Source organism: Seriola lalandi, unplaced genomic scaffold (genome assembly GCF_002814215.2).
Source record: "Seriola lalandi dorsalis isolate HSWRI2012SDOR001 ecotype SW California unplaced genomic scaffold, Sedor1 jcf7180002054614, whole genome shotgun sequence".
Classification (NCBI taxonomy): Eukaryota; Metazoa; Chordata; class Actinopteri; order Carangiformes; family Carangidae; genus Seriola; species Seriola lalandi.
The window spans coordinates 632,881-655,190 of record NW_019525167.1 but is presented as its reverse complement, the minus strand read 5'-3'; the positions used below and the strand labels follow the sequence as shown (position 1 = coordinate 655,190).

Below are 22,310 nucleotides of genomic sequence, written 5' to 3'. Positions count from 1 at the left end.
TCTAATATTATTATGAAATGGGCCATTTTGCATATAGACTACTTTTATAGTTGGTACTCTAAGTATAATTTGGTACCAGTACTTTTACTTTAGTAATACATTTGATGTGTAATGTTTATAGTATTTCACAATATAATTTTGATGGAGCTCTTAACACTTAAACTGAGAAATGATTGTTTTGGACAAGTTATTTTACTGTAATTTTCTGTTTCCCTAGAATTTTCAGTTTATTTGATCACATTTACAATATTAATGTCCGTCTTAAAATAATGTAAACACAATGAATATTCTTCATGTATCAATGACTCTCTGAACTGATTTTAAGGAGATTTAGCATCAAATAAAGTTCGGAGAGACCAACGTAATACATTAAAACGTTAAAAAGTGAGAATATTTTTTAAGTAATGTGGATGTTACAGAGAAAAGTTAGAGTTTCAAATGAGACAACATATATACATTTATATACAAAAAGTTTAATTTGAAATATTTCCATGAAAAAATACTTTTTCCTGTCAGAATTTTACATTCAAAACATCAAAAACTGTAACAAATAGAACAAAAATTAGTATAAACTTTTAAACCTGACTTGAGAATATTCAAACCTGACTTTTCTTCTTATTTTTAGCTCACAGGGAAAAAAAAATGTACAAAAATGAGAGAAAAATGTTAAAGGTTAAACAGAAGATAAATAAATAAACACAAGCTGAGGAATGTCTCTGTAAATAAATAAAAACATTCAATGTACAAGATAGACATAAAAATCAAATACATATATTCAAAACAAAACAAAAAAAACCAAATACATATATTCAAAATACAAAACTAAGTTTTTGCATTGACTGTGCATTTTACACCCCGAGACTGAGGGTGAAAGAAGATGGAGGACAAAGTGTTTCCTGTGAGAGAGAGAGACAGAGGACAGAAGACAGAAAAAAAAAAAAAAAAAATAAATTAAAAAAAAAAAAAAAGGATCAAAAAGTCATGTTTTGGTATCAGAACTACTCAGAACCAGTCCCAGCCCTCCAGAGTAGTGTGTGTGTGTGTGTTATGAAGTGATAAATATGTATTCAAGTATTCCACATCAGCAGGTGAGGATGCTTCGCTGCCTCAGCGCTCATATTAAAAGATGGGAGGGGTGTATTTTGGGGTTGGACGGAAAACGTTCTTGAAACTTATGAGGAGTTTTAGAGTTTGGGAAATTTGTTTATTTGCTTTCTTGCAAGAGAAGACTGATACAACACTAGTCTGTACGACACGTATGAGGCTAACAGCAGTAGCTGCTTAGCTTAGCGCAAAGACTGGAAACAAAGGCAAACAGCTAGCCTGTTTGTTTAGCCCCTACAAAACCTGAACTGTAAGGCAACATTTTAAAGAGGTTATGAGTGGAAGAATTTCTTGTTCTGGCACCTGCTCAGAGCCACATGACTGTTGTAAAACTACAAATCATTGTTTTGACAATTTGGTTTTTACACAGATTAAAGATGTAAGATTTAATGTAGTAATGATGGAGTAATCAGCGTTGAAGCCGGTGTGATCCCATCGCGAGACCTCTAGTGTTACGTTCAGACAGGACCAGACTAGCCGTTCCCCCATTTCTGGTCTTTGTGCTAAGCTAAGCTAACTGGCTGCTCACAATAGCAGCATATTTTCCACACAAATAAGTGTGATATTGATCCTCTCACCTAACTCTCGACAACAAAGCATATATATATATATATATATAAGCATATTTCCCAACTGTTCCTCAGGGCCGGTTGATCTGGCTGAGTGGAAATGTAGTTTAAACACAACTGGGGCTGAAACAATTCGTCAAATGAGTGATTAGTTGTTTGAAAATTATCAGTAACTATCTTGATAGGTGATTAATTAGATTTTCAAGCAAAGTCCTTGCTAGTTTAAACATGAGAATTTTCTGCTTCTATCACTGTAAACTGAACGTTTTGGATTATGACTCTAAACAATCGGATGAACATTTCTCCAATATATTGTGAGATTTAACAGACGAAACAATCACTAGACAAAATCATTGACAGGTTGATTAATAGTGAAATATATGTAGTTGCAGCCCCATAGACGATTATAACATTTCAGGTGTGTTCACCTTTGTTCTGTTGTACTGATGTGACCCAACATGGCAGCTACAGAGTTGCTGAGTGAGTATTTTACATCTGATTTGACAACGTTTTATATTTCAAACATCAGGATTCTTTTGAGCCTCTGAAGAAAACTCCAACCCCCGACCATGGTGTTACTCCACCCAGAGCAGCTTTTAAAGTCAAGGCACTCAAGCAGCAACACTAAATGGAGAAGAGGTGATCTGCTCCATAGTCTGAACAGGAGGGGGCGCAGTGGACCAGCACTGAGTCACCTGCATCCTGAACTGTGACCATGACTCACTCCATCACCACAAAAAAAACTTCCTTGGAGCAACAACCCCACGATCACGGGGAAACTCAAACACCAGAGGACACCTGTCAATCAAGTCCAAGCCAAGCCCCTCAGGTGCATCCAATCAGAGGCTCTGCTGGCTCGAGGAGGAAGACGAGGAGGAGGAGTCGGCTGTAATGTTGTGAAGAATGATACTGCCGTCGTCTGTCTGCTGACCGTCGCTGCTGGTCACCCAGGGATGGACGAGGATCTGTTCCAGGGTTGGCCGTTGAGACGGCTGCTGGCTCAGACACCAGCCAATCAGCTGCTGGCATTCTGTGACACAAAAACAAGTAGGTGAAGAAGAAGGACAGGAAGTAACACACTGCAGTGCCAAAGAGCTAACAGGCAGAGCGGACACGTCACACTCGGACTGACCTGTGGAGATGTTGCGTCTGAAGTAGATCCGTCCCCTCAGGATCTCCTCGTCCTGTTCAAAGGGGATGTCCCCGCACACCATGTCGTACAGCAGCACGCCGAGTGACCAGACGGTGGCGGAGCGACCGTGGTACCGCCGGAACCGGATCCACTCTGGAGGACTGTACACCCGTGTTCCTGGAAGGCAGAGGGACGACATAAAACAGAGACCTGAGTCACAACTGTTCAGTGAGTGCGCAGAGTGGTGGTGGTGGGGAAACACCGGCAGCAGGAGGAAGCAGTGACTAATCATCACCATCACCATCATCATCATCATGCTGCCTGTTATCGAGGGCTGCTGGTCACAAGAGAAGCAGCTGGTGCCTCTGATAAATACTTCCTGAGCAGAACAAAGATGCTGCTCATCTGTTCTCACCAAAGTAAACAGAACTAGTGTCTGATGAGAGGGTCATCCTGTGACCTACATTCTGGTTTCACAGTCAACATGAAAGCATGTTTTGTCATTAGACGATGACACAAACACACACAGGTTTGATCACCTGTACTCTAGTCTAACGTGACGCTAACCAAATCAAAACCCTCAGGAACCAGACCAAATGTCTGTTTTCCAGAACTGTCACCACTTTATCGAAATTCCTTAATATTTCACTTTTCAAAAAAATAGCTCTATCAGTTCAAAGATGTCACAACTTAACAAAAATTCAGACTTTCTAAAAACCTTCTTACTTTTCCACACTTTGTCACAAATTTGGAATAAAAATGACAACCTTACAAAAAAAAAAAAATGTATATTTTCTAAAACTTCTCACTTTTCTAATTAATATCTTAAAACTGTGATTCCTTTACATGCAGACATCTTTCTAAAAACTGGCCCTACTGTTTAAAAACAAACAAAAAAAGTCTTAGTTTCCCCAACTTTCGACCACAAAAATCCTGATTGTACAAAACACTGTCCAAACCTTTTTTCTTTCTAAAAATGTTCCAATTTCCAAATCAGTCCTAAAAAAAGTTTGACATGTTGTGAAATTTTAATTGGCCGTCAGAAGGACAGACAGGACTGTTTATGTTGTTGTCTTGGTTACACTGACAACCTTATTCACAAAATTAAAAGATTCTGCCCAGACACTTCCTGATCTTTTTTCAACCTTACAAAAACCACACCAACGAAACAAAGTCTGGTCAGTCTAGATGATCAGACTCACCATCGAAGTCGGTGTAGGCGGTGTCTTTGAGGACAGCCCCTGAGCCGAAGTCAATGAGTTTGATCTGTCCGGTCCTCAGGTCCACGAGCAGGTTCTCGTCCTTGATGTCTCGGTGAACGACGCTGCAGGTGTAGCAGTGACGCACCGCCTCCAGTACCTGCAGGAAGAAGCCACGTGCCACCGCCTCGTCCAGCGCGCCGCGCTCCGTGATGTAATCGAACAGGTCCTGAGCCACCTCGGGACGCTCCATCACCATCAACCAGCCGTCCACCCGCTCCCACCAGTCCAACAGCCGCACCACGCCGCCAAATGCCTCGCCCACTTTCTTCAACAGCACGATCTCCAGAGGAACCACAGTGCCGCACTGAGAAAGCATCAAAGAGAAAATGATCAACTCACTGTCCATAAAATCACCAGAGCTGCAACAATTACTCAATTAGTAGAATGGCAGAAAATCAATCAAGAACTATTTTAATAATCAAATAATCATTTTAGTCATTTATAGGCCTCTGAAATGTGAGGATTTGATGCCTTTCTTTGCCGTGCATGACAGCAAACTCAACATATTTGGGTTTTGGACTGATGATCAGACATGACTACACATCTGAGGACATTTCATAGATAAAATGATTAAATCAAGAAACAAATAATGGAGAATGAAAATATATAATACACTATCATTAATTTCAAACTGTTTCACATCAAAATGTTAATCAAGCGATAAATCTGACAGGAAGTGGCAGTAAACATGTTAATCTGCGAGTGAAAATGCAGGAAAATCTCACCAGGGTGCCCCACTCAGTGACTCTGTCCCTGCACACATGTTTCACCGCCACCTGCATGGAAACATACAACATTAACAAACAGCCTCCATACAGTCACCAATAACATATGAACATACAGGAATTCTTATTCAAAACAAAAAAACATGATAAACAGTTTACATGAAGCACAACAGCAGCTATAACAAATCACACAGTACCAAAAAGCTTTTAATTTGCTGCCTCTGTCTTTAAATGTTTTTCTTCATTTGTGAATAAACATGTTTTCCCATCTGTTTTGTGTGATACACGTAACTACTTCCTGTTCCCAAAGACTAAAAAGCAAAACAACAGGATTATTTTTCAGTATGTGCAGAGAGTGAAGCTCAACAAAACACCACTTTCTTTGTGAAAACAAAGACCACATGCAGACAGCATGGCACTGCATCAAGCTGCAGAACTGACAACAATACATCAGGAAGTGAAAGAATAGATGTGACCTTCCAAATAAAAGCACATGATGTTGACTTCTTGTTGAAAGCAGCAGCTGTCATAATCTGAAAATGCTTTAGTTCAGTCAGTCCAGATACAGACTGGTAGGTTTAGATATTTAGCAAAGCCATAATTTTATTAAAATTAAAATATTTAAAATCATGCAAAACATCACAACATTGATTAAATGGCTGGAGATACAACAGTGGACTGAGGACAGATGGTACATCCCACAGTAAAGTGAATAAATTAAACTACAGAATAAATCATTGATCTACCAACTGTTCAACAGTTCCTGCAATTAACATTCAGCATCACCAGAACCATCTGGGTGATGATGACTCAGTCATCATGTGGTGAATTATTAAATCATAGGTCACAAAACGATCAGCTGAGGAGGAAGCTCCAAGATCTGCTATGACTTCTGCCAAACATCATGTGATTTGCATAAACACACACATGCTGATTCATTTCAGGTCTTTTAGGAAACTATTAATACTATAAATGCTGGATGCAGACCTCAAGTTCCAAGCCTGTTCCTTCCTCAGGAAAAAAACAGTTTTTATATAAATCTTACAGCTGCAATAATTAATTGATTATCGGATTAGTTGACCAAGACTATTAATTACCTACCATCTTAATAATCAATTAACCATTCAAATTGATTTTTATGCAAAAACTCCTAAACTTTTATGTTTACGTTTTCTCAAAATGTTAAACTTTCTGCTTTTCCTTGTCCTGCGTGATATAAATTCTAGTATTATTCAGACAAAGTAAGACATTTAACGAGGCCATATTTGGCTCTAAGAAATTAGAAAAGCAGACAACTGATCAATAAGAAAATAGACAAATTGATGATCAACTATTTAAATAATGCTGTGGTGAGTTTGACAACTAATGTTTCCAGTGTCATTGTGATTTTTTACTGCGTGTAAATCAGTACAATGAAATGTTCTGTCAGCTACTGTTTCCAAGGTTTAGAAAGAATATTCAATCTCTAATAATATTTTTGAAGACTTTAGAGTTGCTTTTATTTTGAAGGACACAGCCGGAAACGCAGCTGATGGCTTTATGTAACATCGCTTCGAGCCGCGGCCATGTGCCGGGACCAAAACAAAGCATCTCTTACCGGCAGCCCGTCGTCCAGGCGAACAGCCGAGTAAACGGTGCCGAATCCTCCGTTGCCGAGCACCGAACCCAGCCGGTACAGTTTCTCAAACGGCTGCTTCTCCGCCTTGGCTACAAAACACAGAAATAATAGGATTATTTCAAATTATTTGCACCCTGTAGAGTTTAGCGCCAAAAATCGTCCCACCAAACCCCACCAAAAATGTGTTCTTGTTTTACGGCTTCAGTCTAACACCGAGCTGTTTATATACGATTTAAAAAGTAAAGCACTTAATTCAACAATAAAATGTCCAAAAATCACCGAATACACACGAGTACATAAACAAATGTCCTCAGATGTGTTTATGTGTCTGCCGTTTAAAAATGGAGGACTGTCCAGCATTATCATCATCTCAAATACCCACTCTTTAAATTGTGTTACACGAATAAAGTAAATAAAAAATACCATTTCAACAGAGGAGACCGTTTTACTACGAGGTTACAACACATTTTGGCACAACATCTGTCTTTCAAAATGGCTCCACGCAGTTTTATTTAAAGGTCATCGTCTAACAAGCGTCCACTAATCGATTGGTGCAATAGAAATGTATTAATTTAATAATTATTACAATTTCTCCACTAAAAACACCAACTTTAGCCTGTGAAGACTTTTAAAATGTGAAGATATGATGCTTTTGATCATTTCGGCTGAAATGATTCGAGTCCATGTGGGTTTTATGGTGATTTTTTTAAAATAAAAAACAGTAAACACGCACTTGAATAATACAGTCTAGAAAATGGCGGTTAGTTTCTGTCATTTTCGCCAGTTAGTTGTTGAATTGCTCGTACACGTGTTACGCCGGTTTATGTGACCGGTTCGCATCAGTGACCTGGTTAGTTATTTCAGGTTAGTTGGATCTATTTTGGGTTAAGGTTTTGGTTAGGCGTCCAGAGATTAGGTTAGGTAAGAGGAAAGTAATCGGTTCACAGAATATAACGGGTCACAGAACACGACGTAACACCGGCTGGCATGTTGCCGTTAACAGCCTTACCTTGCTGCAGCTGGAGCTTCGCCGGTAGATCCGTGCTGTGAGAGAAGGAACCCAGTTTAGAGAGCAGCATACTGCCCCTGACTTCTCCCCCCAAAAAAACAAAATACACCTGGAAATTGTTCTTGTAGTAAAACCAAACCAGCAGCGAAATCGTACGCCCTTTCGCGGGCGAAACGCGATTAAAAAACGGTTAAATCCATCAACGTCCCGGCCATTCACACACAACAGACACTTCTCCAGCGTCCAGTGAAGCGCGCGCCCCTGTGCTGCTCCGCTCCGACCGCTTGGATATTTACAAAGATCACATATATCATTCCGCCTGACCTCCGCTGAACATTAAATAACACCACCGAACCTGCTGCTTTACACTCACACTACCATACCAGAGAAATGTTAGTGTGTGGAGTCGTATCAATTCATGGCGGAGCTTAAGTCTGCGACCTGGAAAAGCAGCCCTAAACAACGAGAAAACATACGGACTACTTTTACGTAGTAGGGCAGGCGGAGGCATTCAGAGATGGTCACTCATTCTGGCAGTGCTGCTGAAGAAGAGAGTCCTCAATAATCACTTGAGAAGGTTTATATTCAAAATAACAGCAATAATTAAGTATGGTTTTGAGGTATTTGTACTTTACTCGTCTGTTTTTCTTTTATTATATTTCATACTTCTACCCCACTAAAATTCAGAGGGAAATAGTGTGCTTTTTAAGCCACCACATTTATTTTAAAGCTTAAGCACCTAGTTACTTTGCAGATACCAATTATATACTATTTATACAATACAAAATAAAATCAAATACATTGTGCTGTGTTATAATAGGTTAAACTCCTCAGAAGTATACACAGTAGTTAAAATGAGTCACACATTTACTTGCTGCAAAACATCAAAAATGATGAATACATTAATGTAAACGAAATTATAATCCAATAATGTAGGTTAATATAAATGATCTTTGAAATAGCCAACTCTACACAATGACTCCTTTTGTTGTTGGTAAATAAAATACCCGAGTACTTCTTCCATCACTGGCAAATTCACATTAATCTGTGATTTTGCAGCAGTTATTCTGTGATACAGCGTTATTGTTTGCTTTCCAGCAGTGGTGGAAGAAGTATTGAGATACTTAAGGTAATGTAACAATACCACAATGTAAACATAGTCCGTGACCAGCAGAAGTCCAGGATTTAAAATAATGTAACAATCATTAGAGCAGTTGCCTCTATTATCAATTATGTTCTCTTACACACTCCCATTATTATTGTTATTCTGTGTCTTTTTTAAATCATCCAGGACTCAAATATCATTTATGTTACAAATGATGTTCATATATCAACACATATAATTATATAATTAAATACAATACAAGCCTATTTACACATCCAGCAGTTACTGGATATCATTCTGAGTCATGTTTATGTCCACCTGATGAATCTAAGTCCAGTATTCCCTCTCTTTCAGCTCTGTTTTTGGTCTCCTCCATCTTTTCTTCCAGTGGAAAAAATCTGTTTCTTTAGCTACTAAATGCTCCAGTATGTTCACCAGCTGGTCTCTAACTGTGTCTGTCAGTTGCCTGCTGCAGCCGAATGTGACCATTTTCACATTGTCATTTGATTTGATATATTTGGATCAATTGTTATGAGTTATACAAAGCAGTAATTAAATGCATTGTAAACCTCTAAAATGAATTCACATGCTGGTAAGTTTTAATTAGCATGTCTGTAGGCTTTAAAACTTCCAAGCATAATTAATTTTAGAGCCATTCAGCCTGTACAGTACATTGAAAGTCATGCTGTACAAATAATTTTCCATCCCTGGCAGTCGGCACCAGTGCTTCCAGCAATCAATCAAGAGAAATGCTGAATATTTTCCTGCTCTCTGTTCCCTCACTCAGCGTTCTGGCTGCTCTGTTGTGGATCATGTGCGTCCCCACTTTTTGCCACCTGACATCAGCTTATGTAAGACAGTGTGTGTTACTCAGAGTTACATAAGCCTGCAAAATGAATGAGATCAACCTCACTAATGAAGCAACAGAAATATATATTTATTAATGCAACACAGTAATTTGCATTTGCATTTCAAGCTGAGAGTGTTTAGCTGACCGGAGTCACAGCATGGGACCAGAGCGAGCTGAGGCTGAATTACTGCTGAGTCATCACACACTGATTCAGCTCTGAACCAGAAACACACCTGAAAGGTGAACACCATGTCTAACAGAAGGGACACATACATGAACTAAAATAACAAGACGACTGTAAATAATGATGTTTTTGGTTTTTAAAAGTCTCAGCATTTTCCTAAAACAGCTGGTAGTTGTTAACATTAACTCACTCTGGTGACTTCTGTTTTTTGTTTTTTAAACAAAGACAATTTCTAATTTATTTTTAGCCATGCAGCGTGTCAATAGAGAACTGAAGTGAAACTGGAACTTCCATGTTTTGTTTCTGAAATGAGAAAAACCTCATTCAAAATCCCACTGACATAATGGCAGTAACTAAAAATACAGAACAAAGTTTTGTCAACAATAATGTTTTGTGGCTCAAATTATAGATGTGGCTAACATGTTAGCAAACCGCTACCTATCCTTTTAGCTGTGGTTTGGTCACAACCAGAAAAACATGTGGCATGTACCATACAACCAAAGATTATTCTATTACATTTCTTCTTTAGCTCCATTTTTTCATCAGTCTATACTTCATTTCAACTATAGGCTCTAACTAATGGCTCTAAAATTAATTATGCCTGTAAGTTTTAAAGCCTACAGACATGCTAATTAAAACTTACCAGCATGTGAATTCATTTTAGAGTTTTACAATGCATTTAATTACTGCTTTGTATAACTCATAACAATTGGGGTTATGTGTACATTTGTCTGTGTCTTCTTCTGTTGTGTTGTAACCGTGAGGACCGGAGCAGCACCTGCAGTCGACCAGATCAAAACAAGGGTTGCTGCTGGAGCCAGTGGGATTTTTGTGACTGAGGGAAGGAGGGAGGGAGGGGGGAGTGGTGACCGGATCACATGACCTACTGTAGTATCTGTGCCCCAGCCAGTTTGAATGTAGGTCAGCCCCTCCTCCTTCACTGTAAGTGGATGTTCGGAGACAGATTGACAGAAAACAGGTTTAAACACGCAAACAGAGAAGTGCTTTTGTTCTGCTGAGACATAACAAACATCTTCGAACTGATCTGAGCTCACGTCCACACACACAAACACTCGCCTGATGATCATGAGGTTAGACATCACATCAGTGTTTCAGTTTTTCACTATTTACATCACCCACACATCTACAGCAGAATGATCCCATGATGTGTTGACTTAAAACCTGCCTCAACATCTGTTCAGGAAATTCAGAGTAGTTTATTTTCTCATTAGTATCTCAGCCATCAGCAAAAAAAAACAGCCTCCACTCTGTTTGTGGAGAAAAGAAGGAAAGAAAGATGTCAGAGGAAGCTGGAAATCATGAGCCACTTGATCCAAAAGCTCCAGTTTCTTGTGTGTGATATCACAGATTTTTCTTGATTTGTAATAATCAAGTGGAATACCCCAAAAACAACATTTATATATGTTCAAGCTCCTGAGCAGCCTGAGTATTTATAACTCTAGGAAGAAGGATACACAAGGGAAGGTTGGATCAGCAAAGTATTGGAAATTTTTCGTAACCATTCCTACAATTGTTCCTGTCTCACTATTGTAACCATGACAACAAACATCCCCTAACCCTAACAATGCAGTAGGCTAGTTTTAAACCAAACCACGACCTTTCCCTAAACCGACCCAAGTTGTTTTTGTGTCTATGATTAACCAAACCTTCACCTTAGAGTTTGAAATGACATTTAATTTGACCTGCAGAGGTTATATCTTAAGACAGTTGAACCTGTCAAGTTTTTACACTTTAGTTTTCACCAGACGAGACCAGAAATTGTAAACAACAAAGTAGGTAAGAAAAAGTAGAAATTCATTTTCAATAGTTTAATGTCAGTTTTCATTGGTTTCTTCACTTCTGTTGTTCAGGTAAAAGAAAATATCTCAAAACCCTTTTACAACTCAAACCAAAATGATCATCATATATTCAAGCTCAGATTCTGTCTTGGACACAGTTACAAATAAGGGACAAATAAAATCTGAATTTGTATCAAGCCAAGACAATAGTCTTGAGTTTAAGTTGTAGATGATGTACTTTGTTCTGCTAAAACTCTACAGGTAAATCAGAAAAGATGTACTTTGTGATTTGGGTGAACTGACCCTTTAGGTTTGCAGCAGCAGCAGCAGCAGCAGCAGCAGGTATCACTATCTCTGCATGTGCTTATTGCCCTCCGGTCCACAACATGAATGTGACTCGGGTCATTTGTTCTCGTCTATGTTTAGCTGCTTCTATTTTGAAAGCTGTGAAACAAATGATCCTCCCAGAAGAGTGAAGCGGCTTCGTGCTGGGTCACTTCGATTCCAGCTCCGCTTTTTGGATCCGCTTCAGCCTCTTGAGTCATTTTCATGGAGGATATTTTCAGAGAACAGTAATGTCAGCGCACAGCAGTGAACCAGAGGACGGCCGCAGCTGGGAACCTGCAGACAGTGGAAGGTTTCCGCCTTGTTCTGCTTCTGGTCTCGTCTCAGCGAGGTTAACTGTGGTGGTTGGGGACACTCACTTCTCCGAGGAGAAGATGTTACTTGTTCAGAGCTGCGACTACTTCCAAGCTCTGTATCGCTCCGGGATGAAGGAGTGTCGGCAGGAGGAAATCCACCTCAAGTCTCTGCGAGCCCGAGGCTTCCTCATCGCCTTGGCGGTTCTACGAGGGGAGATGCCGGTCCTGGATGCCGACGACATCGTTGAGGCCATTGAATGCGCCGCCTTCCTGCAGGTGGCGCCGCTCACCAAACATCTCATCAACCTCATCGACTCTGATAACTGCTTGCTGATGTATCACACTGCTGCAACCTTCGGCCTCATGGATCTGTACCGCAGCGCCGCGCTGTTCATCCGAGACATGTACGGCGACCTGGAGGCGGAGGTCAGGAAAACTTTACCGGCTGAGCTGATCTCCTACGTGGAGTCTCTGACCCCGAGTGTTTTCGTGGCTGTAGGCGCCCACGTGACCTGCGGCGTGGATGAAACCATACACGCTGCCTCCAGGACGGTCTGCTACCTGGATGAAACTGGCAATAATTGGAAAGTATTAACAGATCTTCCACTAGAGGCCAGCACCTCCATGGCTGGAGTGACCGTTTTAGACAACAGGCTCTACATCGTTGGAGGAGTTCATGGCGTCCACAAACAAGTCGTGGACTCTTGTTTCTGCTACAGCGTTGAAAACAACAGCTGGAGCCGGATCCCGGGTCCGGCACAGATGCGCTACAATCTCAGCCTTGTCGGTGCAGACAGTCGGCTTTACGCCATCGGAGGAGAATACGAGCGAACGGTGATGTCATCTGTGGAAATGTATGATATAAAGACCGGAAGCTGGACGTTCGCCGCTCACTTACCTCGGCCAGCGGCGGGAGTGGCATGCACCAAAGCTATGAGAAGAATATTTGTGTGTCTATGGAGACCGATGGAGACCACGGAGATCTACGAGTATGTCCCAGGAAAAGACGAATGGCGGCTCGTTACCACGCTGATCAGGCACCAGAGCTACGGCCACTGCGTGGTCGGCCACAGGGACAACTTGTACGTCATGAGAAACGGGCCGTCTGACGACTTCCTGCGATGCCTCATGGACTGTTACAATCTAAGCTCGGGCCAGTGGTCGTCGCTGCCGGGACACTTTGCCAACAGCAAAGGTTCACTGTTCACCGCCGTGGTGAGAGGCGACTCTGTGTTCACCCTCAACAGGAGCACGACTCTGGAGTACGGCGTCGACGGCAAAACCTGGAAGCCCCGACGGCAGATGAAGGGTTTCCCGAGAAGTGGATCAGTGTGGACGTTTCTGCTCCGGCTGCCAAACTCTGTCACGCTGCAGGAGTGACTTCATTTGAATGGATTGGATTGGAATATGTTTTTTTATACTGGCCTACACTCCGATAAATGTAAAGGACGGTTACCATTTATTACAACTATGGGGTTTCATAGTCAGTAATGATAATAATGTTCCCACCAAGGTGTTTGCTGAGATCTGAGGACAAGGTGACAACCCAAAGAAGTCAAACATGGTCTATGAATGGTGTTTCCTGTAGCACTGCCCTCTTGTGGTTGGGTTAGGGTAAAGCTGAGTTTAAGACGGGGTTAGGGGAAACAGAATCAATAGTCCCGTATCCGGTGATCTGATTGACGCACCAATTGATAGTCATTGGACAGATAATTAATAATGCAGTTCAGTAGGTGTATCCTATCCTTCAGAAAGACAGTTAATCTATATATTTCCACACTGTCATTATCTCGAAACCAATGAAACATAAGTGCAGGCTATATATCCTTACGTGTTAACTAAATCTTGGTATTAGCCACATTTCCACAAAATAGAAGTCAACAAAACACAACTGTGAAATGTTCTGTGTTTCCACTGAGTGATGTTATGTGAATGAATCTGGGTTTTCAGTCATCATTCCAGTTTCCAGGGCTTTATGGTCCGCGCTCCACCAGGTGAGCTACCGGGGACCCTTGAGAGGGCTCCTGGGGGTTCCCAGCAAAAAAGGGGAATAATTTATTTTCACTATAATTCCATCCATCTGGGTTTCTAACACTTTCTGTAGTAAAACATCTAAAGGCAAAAATCTTATCAGATAGTGGTACGTTGTCTAATTTGTCAGTTTAGAGGTCCATGATTTAAAAAAAAGTGTGTAAAAACGGTTTATTTTTTTCCATCCATATTGAAGAACCCAAAATACATCCACACACTGATTCTCAGACGCTTCGGGGTAATGATTGTCGCCCTGTAATATCCTTCTTGTTATAGATTGTTATATGTTCTTGTTTGTCTGTTTACTGATATTCATGTTTTTTAAATCTCTTTAGTTTACATGAGAAACTGTTTTTCATCTAGGACTGAAAACATTTTGGATAAAACTGTGATTTATATGATAGAAATCAGTCACTTCAGGGGAATCGTTGGAGAAGAAAAAACAGAGTTTACTAAACGTCGTCCACCATCATCAGAATGTGTTTAATGTGTTTAATAAATGTGTGTTTCATCAGTGTGTCCCTCAGTGTGAACTCCAGTGTTCGTCCTCACACAGAGCTTCTGTTTCCTGCAGCAGCCACTGTTTCCTGTTGGCACCGAGCGGCGATGATGATGATGATGATGGAGGTTCACGGCAGGCAGAGCCAGGCACCACGGGCAGCTGGGCGGGACGCCAGCAGCAGCAGGCAGCGATGCGAAATCTGACCCCGAATAAAGAGAGAGAGAGAGAGAGAGAGAGAGAGAGAGAGAGAGACGGGGGTCAGTCCGGGACACAGCGCTCGGGCCGGCTTCACTCCCAGCTCCAGTCTGGGAGTGAAGCCAGGAACCAGAGCCGTGATGGATGAGCGTCTATCTGTGGACGTTAATCTGGTTATCAGTGTTTGACCACATGATGAGAGGCTCTGATTTCCTGCCCTGAACTCAACTCAGCTCGAAATGATGCGTCTGTCACGCTTCAGCTTATTCAGAACAAAACCTTAGATACCCAGAATAATACTGTGATGGTTCCTCTTTGTTTACATTCACATGTACTAGTACATTTACTCACTTAAACACAGTTTTCAGATACTTGAACTTTACTTGACTGATTCCATGTTATACGTACTTCACTCTTCATACTCCCAATCCTCCACATTTTATTATTCCTCCGTGCCGACGACAGCCAGAACTCCGTAACGCCTTGACTTAACTTCTTCAAATCCTATTAAATTTTAATGGTCAAAGGTCAAAGGTCAAGGGCATGGTGACCTCACAAAACTCAGTTTTGACCTTGTGAATGGGATATCTCAGTAAAGCCTTGACAGAACTTCTCCACATTTGGTACAAACGTCCACTTAGACTCAAGGACAAACTTACTCAAGACTTGGACTGACTGGACAAACAGATGTAATCTGAAACTAGTCTGAGTGGCGGAGGGATACAACCACAAAGTGTTGATTGTAGTTGTTGCACTACATTTGTTAGGCAGCTTTAGTTACTTGTTACTTTACTGATAATTATCACAAAATATAACGATGAGAACTTGTGCTTTCTGTATTCTGAGTAAATACTGATGCAAATATTTATGTGCTTTAATTCAAGTGGTTGTTTTCGTCTCTTACTGAGTTCTTTGACTTTAACTATGACTTCATACAGAGCCCTGGGGCCCCTTGCTATCTCGGGTTCAGGGGCCTCCAGAAGCTGACAGAGAAGTGTGAGGGTCTTTTTCAGTACAGAGATTTTCCAAGTTGACGGATAAGAACGAGCTCTGTGAGGGAAAACACTGTGATGGGCTGATAACAGATGACAGTGTTATTTGTTTCGACTGTAGGATGAGGTCAGAGAGGTGACACAAGCTTTATGATCTCTGTATTTTTATCCCACCAGCACTGCAGAGGAACTAGGTCACACACACACACACACACACACACACACACACACACACACGATACTTGACCTCTCACTTAAATACCATTAAAATATAATTTCATCAATTTATCCTTAATTTACCCCTGAAAATGTTTCAGTTGGTCATTAACTTGAAAAGGCAAAAACCCTTCATTTGAAAAGTCCCTTATTAACATTTATATATAAGAGTTACTGTACATTACACCCTCCTTACTTTACACATGGATTTGGAATTGACACATCCAGTGATTAACAATTTAAGTTGTTATTGGTGTTATAATGTGTTACATATAAACAAAAATAAGCTTAATTTATACAACACAAAATAAATGTATAAAGACATGGTTGAAGTAAGATTAAAACATTTCAAGTAGAATTCAATAAGTAATAATAATCATAACTAGAAAATTCTAGAAATTTTGGATGAATGAAGATTTAAAAAGATTGTTTGAAAATTGGAGTTTTGTATTTGAGGTTTCAATATTAACATAAACATTTGACAGAATTAGTCGACAATTACAAGTCTTATCCTTTATTATTTCATGCTGCCACCGCACTGAGCTGCTGCCCTTAACTGTTTTGAAAAACAAGAAAAAACCAAACTGACCTGTGCACACTTACAAAATATTATTTTATAATGAATTACAATAAATGTTCTGCAGACACACTCCGGTCCCGTCTGTCTTTAAAACTTTTACAGTTTCATATAACAAGGTGATATTTATCAGCTCTATACAATTATGAATTTGAAGTAAAGACCCTCCTCATCCATCGGGAGAGGAGGTACAGCCCCACCCCCCTCTCCTCTTCACAGCCTCCAACACAAAGACGAGCGTTGTCTCGTCGTCATTTCAGACGTTTCAGTCCGTAAACGGTCGTTTTTCTCTTTCAGCGGGAAAAAAAAGAGCCTCTTTATAGACTGCAGCATGAAGTTGGTCTTCTTTAAACAAATGTGGCATTAAGGATGCTAAACGGGGTGTGTGTGTGTGTGTGTGTGTGTGTGTGTGTGTGTGGTCCGTGTTGGGAATGACCACCACTGGTTGTTCAACTCATATTTGCCTTCTTGCAGAGTTGAATGAGAAGACATTGAATAAGAAGCTGGAACCAGTAACCAGTTAGCTTAGCTTAGCACAAAGACCAGCAACAGGGGGAAACAGCTAGCCTGTCTCTGAGCCTCTCTTCTGATTGGCTGACTGTTTTCTGAGTGATCCAATAAAAATATAGCAGACTTCAGGTAAAAACACTCAGAGAAACCAAATCCTATAAGGTTTGGATGGTGGGTCCAGGTGGGCGGGGCTTGGTGGCTGCTTTGTTGTGACATCACAAAGTTCCAGAAGTCCTGACGGCTGGTTTTAAGGCTCAGTTTCTGAATACAGGCTGTGTGCATTTCTCTGTGGACTGAGGCTTTGATACTTTCACAGTATTAATATAGAAGCTAGAGCTGATCTATAATCACACTACACATGGACACAGACCTTTACACTGGAGGAGCTTTAACTCAACATGTATTTTTCTCTTTCCATCTTTCTCCCTTGAAACTCCTCTGTGTCTGCATGCTGTATATATGTGTATTATGTGTATTTATGTGTGTGTGTGTGTGTGTGTGTGTGTGTGTGTGTGTGTGTGTGAGCCAGCGTGTCCTTGGTTCACCTCTCTGCTGCTTCAGCATCATCAGCTGCTTTCATTGCTTTTAAAGAAACACACACACACACACACACACACACACACACACCCAGTTTAATAGTCTTTAGAAGTTGTCAGTGTAAAAACATCCATCCCACACTTCCTTCATCTCACCCCCCTCACCCCTTCCTCCCCTGCCCCCCTCCTTACAAAATAATGTCTTGTGCCAGTTTTTAAATGTTTACATTTGAGTTTTTACATTTTAAAACCCAGTGAAGTAAATAAAGAGAAGAACAGAGACAGAGGGGGAGGGAGGAAAGGGGGAGACAAAAGCTGGAGTTGAACCTGTTGACCTCAAAGACAAAGACACCCCCCCCTGCTGGACAGAACATGAAGTGCAGGCATCTTTCCATTTAAAGCTGCCAACTACATTTCAGAGGGAAATGCTAAACTTTTGACTCCACTTGACTACACTTCATATTTTACATGCAAAATATTGGTTAGGTTTAGTGTTTATTAACAGCTGTAACAGCATGACTTGTTGAATGTGTGTGTGGTTTTGACTGCTGTGGCATGTCTTTATATATTTTTATGTTATGTCACAGTTGTGCGTGATACAGTCGTGAAACTTTACAGGTGTGTAGCTGAGATCAAAATGAAGGTTCATACATGTTGGTGTGACCCCAGCTGGTCTCTCATTTTATATTAAACCAGATGTTTGCACTGTTTTCGGCTAATGAACCCTTATAAAAAGAAGTGTTTCACTTTCTTTCCTCTCCCACCAATCACCTAACTCCTGTATATAAAGCAGATAAAACAGCAGTGAAATGCAGCTTAATCACTGATGCATTAACAATCTAATAATATCATATATAATCATATATAACAGTCACAGGGGACATTTTTATTCTGTCCATTCAATTTTTATTTTTTGTTACATTTATTTTGTGGAGTTCTATTTATTCTCATTTACTTTCAATTTACTACTATTTTATTTTTACTGTGTAAAAAATTGTGATAAAATGTTTTTCTTTGCTGATTATAGTATTTTTGCATCGTTGTATTAGTACTTTTATTTTAGTAAAAGATCAAAGTACTTCTTCCACCACTGAGTGCACATCAGGGCTTTGATGCTGTTGGATACCAAAGTGACAAAAAATTCATAACACACTCATTCACATGTTTTACTATAAAAATATAGTCCATAGTCCTTTTGGTTTCTATCCATGCACGCAGATTTAGTTAAGTGTAGGTGTCCCTCAGGTAAGTGTACCTGAGGGAACAGTCAGAAATACTGTGTTTCCAAGTTTCCAACAAGTTCCCTCCAACATCAACATGATCGATTCCACATTTCATTTAAATTTCAGTCTTCTATCATTTTAAGAGAAAACAAAAAACAAGTGAGTCTCGGTCCAGATGGTAACAGGTGTCCCTTCCTTTGTGTCTCCTTGTTCTGAATGAGGCCCCTCCCCCTGACCTCCACCCACTCCCGCCTGTCCCCCATGTTTCCCCCTCATGTCAGAATACGCAGACAATGATGTGTGACTCCCATGAATATTAAGTGTATGAATATATTTTAAAGCAGCTGAGTGTTTCTGTCTGCTTCCCTTTAACCAGTCAGTGATTTAGACTGTGTGTGTGTGTGTGTGTGTGTGTGTGTGTGTGTGTGTGTGTGTGTGTGTGTGTGTGTGTGTGTGGCGAGGAGGCGTGGCTAGAGACATTTCTCACCAGGCTGGAGACAGCTGATCTTTGACCTCTTAACTCATCTCAATATGTTTTTTTCACATTGAGTTGTCATTAGCGTGATTAGCGTCATAGCATCCAGGGGGCTGCTGGGAGCGGCTGGTCGTTCATCACCGGAGCGCGTTGTGTTGTGTTTTGAAATACACTGCTGAAATAAATCAGGATGATTTATAGAGACACATTCATCTGTTATTGTGGCGTGTCGGGTTAGAAGGACTGAAGATTAAAAACACTTTGCAGGTTAGCCAGCAGCTAACTAGCATATAAAACAGCATGTTCTCCCATCGCTGCCTCCCTTTGACAGAGGTATGCTAACAGTTTCCCCCTGCTTGCAGTCCTTGAGCTAAGCTAAGCTAAAGACATTCTAACTAACACCTTTTCACACACCAGGGTGATATTTAATAAAGATATTCACTCTTCTTTGGGTGTTAATGACAGGGTCCAGCTAACTAGGGCCCCAATATGGGGTGTAGCCTGGAATTAATGTTTGTTTTTATGTGCAGTTTTATTTTATTTTTTGATGCTATTGGCCATGTGAGTTAATTACTATTGGTGTCTGAATAGGAATGTTAAGCTGGTCTATTTTTAGATTTAATCTATTCATAATGATATTTAGTCAACCTCATCCTCTTTATGTTTTGTTATGTTTTGCCAACTAAAGCTCTGAACATTTTAGTCTCATCATTGTCAAAGAAAACCACAAACGTTTAAGTCAAATTTGAACAAAATCAAGAGCAAGCATTTCAGTCAAACTACAGCAAAGTGCTTTCCAATAAGACTTTATCTAACTTTTTTTATTTAGGCTAAAAGAAAATAGAAATGTCACAAAATGACTTGTGTCATTAAGAATGCAGCTTTGTAGAAAGAGTGTCTGGTCTGATGTTTTTAACTTCAGCAGTATATCCAGACAATAAAACAATGAAGTCTGTAAACATAAAACTGTAGAACATCTAGTGCAGTCCAACTCTTGAGACATGAGTCAGTCATTGATCTTCACTTTCTGTTTGATAACACAAGGACCTGAGTATCTATAAAAAATATGTATAACCCAACATAATCTTGTACAACAGCCCTTGTTTTGCTTCTATTTCCATCATCGATTCCTTTTCTTCTCCTGAGTTAGCATGCTAACCAGTTAGCCCCGGTGCATCTCGTCCCTTTCCGATACCGAGTCACTGTAGTGTCCTGTCAGTGCTGTTCAAAGGACGCATTATAATCTCTTGTACTGTAACGTAACAACAGCTGAAGCTCTTGCGAAGACTGACAAGCAAACAGCTGTTAATGCTAACGTTGTAGCATAAACAAAACTGACAAATTGCTCCTTTGAGAAACTTAAAGCAGAAGAGCCGCAGGACAGGAATCAGAAGAGCCCTTGTACCTGTCACATTTTGGCCCCTTCATAAAGTGAGAGGGCCCCAAGGAAACAGATGGATGTTTCAGTGCTGACTGACGACCAGACAACGACACTTTGTTGTCATGCACTCAGTTGGGTAAAAACATCCCCCTCCCCTGTCCTGCCCCATTCTCTTCAGAGGTCAAAGGTCGGAGGGCATGTTGGGTCGTCTGGAGACATGACACTGACTGTGCTTCCATTTCATCATATAAACATATAATGTGTGCAAATGTATTAGTTTTAATTCAGTCTCTTCTCTGCTAATCTGCCTTTGTTTTTAAGTGTTTTAAATGTTATTCACGTAGGATGTTGTTACTCTGAACATTATAAATGTGAACAGTTACAAAGTAAATTCCAGATAAAAATTTAAATTAGACTTTGATTTTTTTTTCTGGCTACCATCTAATGGATTAGGAAAAATTGGTCCGAGGTCAAATTTATTTGGTGTAAATGTTTGACAGTCACTAATGCGTCATACGGCCTTGGGATTCAGAGTCCAGAGTTTTATTGGTTTATAATTTGATACTAAGACATGAGGAAGTGAAAGCAGACGAGGTAGGACTGCCACAGGAGAGCACGCAGCTTCTGTCAAAGTTACAATTTGAGAATTATGTTTCAAGTCTTTACTTGAAGAGAGATTCATTTAAAACTGAGAAAGTCAGTTGTGAGCTGCTGGACTGAAAACCATTACAGTCTTTTCTTCTTCTTTTCTCTCCAGGAGAAACAATTTGCTCTGGAATAATCACAGTTGATTTTTATGATTTCTTGTCTTTAAAAAAAACATTCAATATAACAAGGTTGTTACTTTTCATTTTCCCCACATGTCCAAATTATAATGATTTCTAAATCTAGTCTAAAACAGAACTTAGACTTAATCTTTATTACAATAATAAACATTAGGATTCATGATCACCTTTTGACTTTTGGACTTCAATACCATTCTTTACCATTATCGTTAAAACATGACCCATACAGAAATCTAATATATGACATACAGTAAATGTCCTTATATTGAGAGCAATGTTGCCATATATGTTAACTATAAGGAGATATAATATTATCACATATATACATCCTCTCAACATATGAAGCTATACTGTATGTTTATATCATATAAAATAGAATAAATAATGATAGAAAATAATAATCACATGAAATACCCATAGTAAAATGTGCATATGCATATATTTTCAGAAATATCTATACGATGAATTTTTATATGGTTTGTTGTGAGCATATATGTGAATGACTGTATATAATATCACCATATATTGATAGGCTTTGGGATTATTCATTATTCTAAAGCTTGATTTTATGTCTGTTTCTTCTTTTATTCTTGGAATCCAAAACTATAAGTTTATTGTAGTGTTTGTTCCCAAGTTAATAATAATTTGTGAAAAAGTGTTAGCATAGTAGAGATGGCTGCTCATTTTGCTCTTCTGTGTTTAAAACAGAAATTGAAAAACTGAACTAAAAGAACATTTTCACTAATTATTTTCACAAAGACATTTTTTGGTGGGAATTGTCCCTGATGGATCAAAGATGAAAACGAGATAAGTAAAAGTTTCATAATTTAGTTTCACAAATAGCTGAGAGAGAGACAGATGTTAGAGGCTGGGGAGACAGATGTTAGAG

The 22,310-nt window shown here is 39.9% G+C and overlaps 2 protein-coding genes across 2 annotated transcripts; one reads left to right on the top strand and one right to left on the bottom strand.

Moving 5' to 3' along the window:
• Positions 1-453: 453 nt before the first annotated feature.
• On the bottom strand, positions 454-7,724 carry LOC111665057 (serine/threonine-protein kinase pim-3-like). The gene is made up of 6 exons (XM_023419926.2): positions 7,420-7,724; positions 6,390-6,499; positions 4,793-4,843; positions 4,008-4,371; positions 2,806-2,982; positions 454-2,703 (listed from the first exon to the last, which is right to left on the bottom strand). Exons 1-6 carry the CDS (start codon positions 7,487-7,489, stop codon positions 2,513-2,515), a joined length of 963 nt encoding a protein of 320 aa, XP_023275694.1. The 5' UTR covers positions 7,490-7,724; the 3' UTR covers positions 454-2,512.
• A 3,737-nt stretch (positions 7,725-11,461) lies between these two features.
• Positions 11,462-14,548, top strand: kbtbd13b (kelch repeat and BTB domain containing 13b). Its single transcript, XM_023419925.2, has one exon. It carries the CDS (start codon positions 11,933-11,935, stop codon positions 13,376-13,378), a length of 1,446 nt encoding a protein of 481 aa, XP_023275693.1. The 5' UTR covers positions 11,462-11,932; the 3' UTR covers positions 13,379-14,548.
• Positions 14,549-22,310: the final 7,762 nt, after the last annotated feature.

Coding starts and splice junctions, on each gene's coding strand:
- LOC111665057 (XM_023419926.2), bottom strand. CDS start 7,489: ATGCTGCTCTCTAAACTGGGTTCCTTCTCTCACAGCACGGATCTACCG. Junction 4,844..6,389: donor GCCTGGACGACGGGCTGCCG/GTAAGAGATGCT, acceptor GTTTCCATGCAG/GTGGCGGTGAAACATGTGTG. Junction 2,983..4,007: donor CGCCTACACCGACTTCGATG/GTGAGTCTGATC, acceptor TCTGCCTTCCAG/GAACACGGGTGTACAGTCCT.
- kbtbd13b (XM_023419925.2), top strand. CDS start 11,933: ATGTCAGCGCACAGCAGTGAACCAGAGGACGGCCGCAGCTGGGAACCT.